Below are 4,791 nucleotides of genomic sequence, written 5' to 3' on the forward strand. Positions count from 1 at the left end.
AAAAAAAAAAAAAAAAAAGTAATAGTCAACTTTCTGCATTTCCTGTTGATTTTTTACTTAGAACCTTTATGAATAGAAGGTGCCATGGATATTTATTTTAGAGCACAGAATAAATCAAAGAAAAATCATTTACATTTTTTAAAAAGTTCAGACTCTCAGGAGGCTGAGGCAGGAGAATTACTTGAACCCAGGAGGCGGAGGTTGCAGTGAGCCGAGATCATGCCACTGCACTCCAGCCTGGGCGACAGAGCAAGACTCTGTTTCTAAATAAAATAAAATAAAATAAAATTCAAACTCAGTTAACTGTAGAAAATGTACCAGGGTGATAATTATATAATGATGCCTCTGGAGCGACAGATAATAATCAAATCTTAGTTCTTAGATATTAATGGAGTTAGAAGCCTAGGAAGATGATAATGAAGGGAAGGGAAAAACTAAACATATGATTTATTTTTCTTCTCACCTATCCTTATGTTGTATTTCTATTGTATGCTCTCCCTGGGGTTGAATAAAAGAGGGACATATAAATATAAGAAAGAGATTATAAAATGAGTTTATCTCAGTCATCCACAAAATTTATAGTAGTGAACAAGACAAAAAGGTGGAGAACCAAAATGGAGCTCCAATTTAGTCGCAATGGAGAAGGGGAAGAGAAATGCCAGGGACACTACTCATCACTAAGAATGAACAAATGTTAGATAAATTTAACTCACAACTTACTTTCATTTATGTTTTCCTAAACTGTAATATGACTAAAGCTATTACAACTTGGTTATTTACATTTAGTTATAGCTTTATTTTAAAAATCACACTGTACACTAAAAATATTAAAAGTTACCTGAAGGGAGTTGATTCAGTAAAGGAAGATGGATGTCTTTAGAAAAGCTTGAACTAGCCCTATATGTTCTATAAACTGCTTTTGAAGGTACAATCACATAGGGTGAAGAGTACTCATAAGTTTCCTCTAGAAAAATTTAGAAAATATGTTAGCCATACAATAAATGACATTTGTAATTATTTTTAATACTTACACAGTATATATGCACACAACATCAAAGCATCTAAATATATAAAGCAAACGTTTAAAAAAACCTGAAAGGATACATAGACTACAACAAAATAATAGTAGGGAATTTCAATATCCCCAACTATTGAATGAGAGACAGGTCATCCAGATAGAAAATAAATAACCACTGGACTTGAACTACACATAAGATAAAGCATGTTTATCAGACAGTTACACAATGTTCTATCCAACAGTAATGGGATACACATTCTTCTCAAGTGCACAAAGAACATTCTCCAGAATAGATCATATGTTAGGCCACAAAAGAGGTCTTAACAATGTAAGATCAAAATTACATCAAATATTAACTATATATCAGTAACAGGAGAATAAAAAGAAACTTAAAAGATCTTTGAAACATTAAACAATATGCTCCTGAAGAACTATTGTGTCAACGAGGAAATTAAAAGGGAAATTTAAATATATCTACAGACAAAAGAAAATAAAACATAACATACAAAACTTATGGGATGCAGAAAATGTAGTCCTAAGAGGAAAGTTTATAGCATTAAATGCCTACATCATAAAAGAAGAATCAAATAAACAACCTAAAATTACACTTTACAGAAGTAATAAAAGCAGAACTAAGCATAAATCTACCAGAAGAAAAAAAATGAAGATCAAAGCAGAAATAAAGAAAACAAGAGACTAGAAATGATCGATTCCATTTGCCCCAGTCTGCATTCCATTCTGGTATCCTCCAACATCCTGGTTCATTTATTTTTTCATGTATGTTTTTACTGAGAAAATTATAATGCTATTGAATGGTGAAATAGGTGACCTTATTGTATGGATTACTGACTGCCATATTTGCCTTCGTTTCTCCCCGCTTTTTGTTAATGGGAATGTCTTCTGTGGTCTGTCCCTGTCTCACCACTGTTAAATTGTGTGTGTGTGTGTGTGTTGTGAGAGACAAGTGACATTTCAAGAAAACTCTGTATCAGAAGAAGCCATATCATAGAAGCTGCCTTTGAAAATGATTATATGTATCACAATATCGTGGTCTTTGGGACTGACGCCAAAATTGGATAAGATTTTGTGGGGTACTGGGAAGAGCTAATTCTATTTTGCATGTGGGAGGGCCGTGAATATTCTCAATCAGCAGGAACACGGTGGTGGATTGATTTCAGTGATGGTCTCTGTGTTCTTGCCTACTTGTATTGAAGTTCTTCCATACTAACTGTGGTCTTAGTTATATGACTTCGGTGAATATGACAAAAGTAAACGAATGTGAGCAGAGACTTCAAAACTGCGTATACATTGAGGCTTGCCTGCATGCTGCTCTTAGAACTTGAAGACTCCTAGCTAGTTGGCTGGATGATGAGAAACATGCAGCCAACTCACCTGCTGGGCCAGTCATTAAGTTCAGTCGCCAAACCACCCTTCTAAACTCTGCTTTATGATATGGGATCTGGGATTCTGCAGACCACATTTTTGCTTTGCAAAGTAGCTCCAAGGCAGGCCGTACAAGATAGGCTAGATAGAGGAAAACTGCAAATTTGGAGGAAAAAGGACAGACTTGTTCTTCTCATTTTGTTTCTGGTGGGCTTTGAGAGCTTCCTGTCTCTTTTCAGTTTCTGTGAAGACCATCTCAGTATTGTTTCCTTATCCCAGAAGTAGCAATTCCTCCCATGGCAACAAAGTGTTTGCATTTTTTTCCAATATTTGCAGAACCAGTTTTATTATTCCTCCCTGCTTAGAAACTAGCAGTAGATGGCCAGGGCACCTCCTTCAGAAGTATGGATCCAAGGTCTCACCACAGAATCAGGGACACTAGCACCATCCAATCTATACCTTATGCAGAGACCTCCTTCAGTTCTGGATATGGCAATTCCTTTCTGTAATTGCTTCCTCCATGTAACCTTAGAATTCTTTTAATACTTTCAGTTACCAAGTTAACAACTTTATACTTAGTCATCTACTTTTTACTTTTTACATTCTTGCTTTTTTTTTTTTTTTTTTTTTTTTTTTTTTTGAGATGGAGTCTTGCTCTGTCGCCAGCCTGGAGTGCAGTGGCGTGATCTTGGCTCACTGCAACCTCCACCTCCTGGATTCAAGCGATTCTCCTGCCTCAGCCTCCCAAGTAGCTGGGACTACAGGCACGTGCCACCATGCCCAGCTAATTTTGTATTTTAGTAGAGACAGGGTTTCACCATGTTGGCCAGGATGGTCTCTATCTCTTGACCTCATGATCTGTCCGCCTCAGCTTCCCAAAGTGCTGGGATTACAGGCATGAACCACCGCACCTAGCCCTCTTGCTTTCTTTTTGAACATCCAGTAAAGTTTCTATGTACTGAATGGGCCCACTCTATACATCATTGTCTCAAACAACAGCCAGTCAACTGCTATACATGTGGGTGAATTGATAATTTGACCAAAAATGCATGCTAGTCCAGCCAAGACAATCATCAGTTACCTAAGTGGTTACTGTTTTATGCTTTTTAAAGTTTTAGGGTAGATATGGAAATAAAAATTAAAATAAGAGTGAGATATAATTTAGTAACTTTCAGATGGGTATAAATGAGAAAAAAACCCAGCAATCCATATTGCAGATGGTTATGCAGAGAAAAGAGTTTTCCCTAAAGATTGCCAAATAAAATGTTAATTTATTAGCCCTTTAGGAAAGCAATCTGGAAATATCATTTAATGTTAAAAATCCATGTGTACTTTAATAAGAAATCTCAACCCTAAAATGTCATTGCTCTTTAATAGAATGATTGAATAAAGTGTTCTTACTATGAAATATCATGCTGCCAATAAAAAGGATGAATTAAAACAATTTTATTTTATGCTTGTAAGAATTTTCTAAGAACTTTCTGAAAAAAAGTAAGATGCATAAAGAGTAAATGAAAAGCATATTTTAAAACTATTCTAGGTAATTAGATACTGAATTCATATCTTCATACATAATTCTTTACCTTTATTTTCAAAGGGTGATAAATTGATCACTTTTGTTGGGAATTTACTTGGTGTAATGCTCCTAGTGAAGATACCTTCTTGACGTTGTACGGACATATCTTTGTTTTTAAATAAGTTCACATCTAAAATAAAATTTTAAAAGAAAAGTGTATGAATACTCCTGACTATTCACACACTAATCCCCAACTCCATGTATTTGTCTCTATTTCTGCACTGGTAATTTTTCTTCCCACATTTTATTAAATGGCCACTTGTCTATTACTTAAATTTCTGTGTAGTCTCTCATCATTTTCTCTTTCTCGTCTTTGTTCTGCATTCTGTGATAGTATCTTCCTTAATTTCAACCTTTATCCCAACTTCATTTTAGTTTGACCAAATGTTCATTTCTATAATTGACCCGTAGTCTACATTTGAAAGGATACGTTTAGAAAGATAGTTTTGGAGTTCAGAGGTCTATGCATAAGCTACTGGATCCCTCCCTGCCCCAATTCAACCAATGTTTATTAGATTTATTTTTCATTAATCCTATTGTTATAAAAGTAACATGGATTATTGTAGAAAACATTTATTTAAATAGAGAATTATAAACCTCATATTTTTAAAAAATCATTGTCTAGAGGTTTTAAAACTTTCTAGCTAATTTCCCATTGATGAGAGTTTAATTATAAGAGAAAATTCATGAAGACATTTGTCCATGAAATATAGGTACTGTTGTCATTAAAGATTCACTCTAGCAGCCGGGCGCGGTGGCTCACGCCTGTAATCCCAGCACTTTGGGAGGTCGAGGCGGGCGGCGCACGAGGGCA

General features: G+C 35.2%; 1 protein-coding gene across 1 annotated transcript in view; it reads right to left on the minus strand.

Moving 5' to 3' along the window:
• LOC108529416 (coiled-coil domain-containing protein 7-like) overlaps nucleotides 1-4,791 on the minus strand; it is a 216,486-nt gene that overhangs the window by 22,006 nt on the left and 189,689 nt on the right. Inside the window, exons 20-21 of the mRNA XM_017871734.1 lie at nucleotides 3,985-4,107; nucleotides 839-964 (exon numbers count right to left, since the gene is read on the minus strand). Coding sequence (XP_017727223.1) covers nucleotides 839-964; nucleotides 3,985-4,107 — 249 coding nt within the window. The remainder of the gene's footprint in view (nucleotides 1-838; nucleotides 965-3,984; nucleotides 4,108-4,791) is intronic.

The sequence above is a fragment of the Rhinopithecus bieti genome, unplaced genomic scaffold, assembly GCF_001698545.2.
Source record: "Rhinopithecus bieti isolate Rb0 unplaced genomic scaffold, ASM169854v2 scaffold_763, whole genome shotgun sequence".
NCBI lineage: Eukaryota > Metazoa > Chordata > Mammalia > Primates > Cercopithecidae > Rhinopithecus > Rhinopithecus bieti.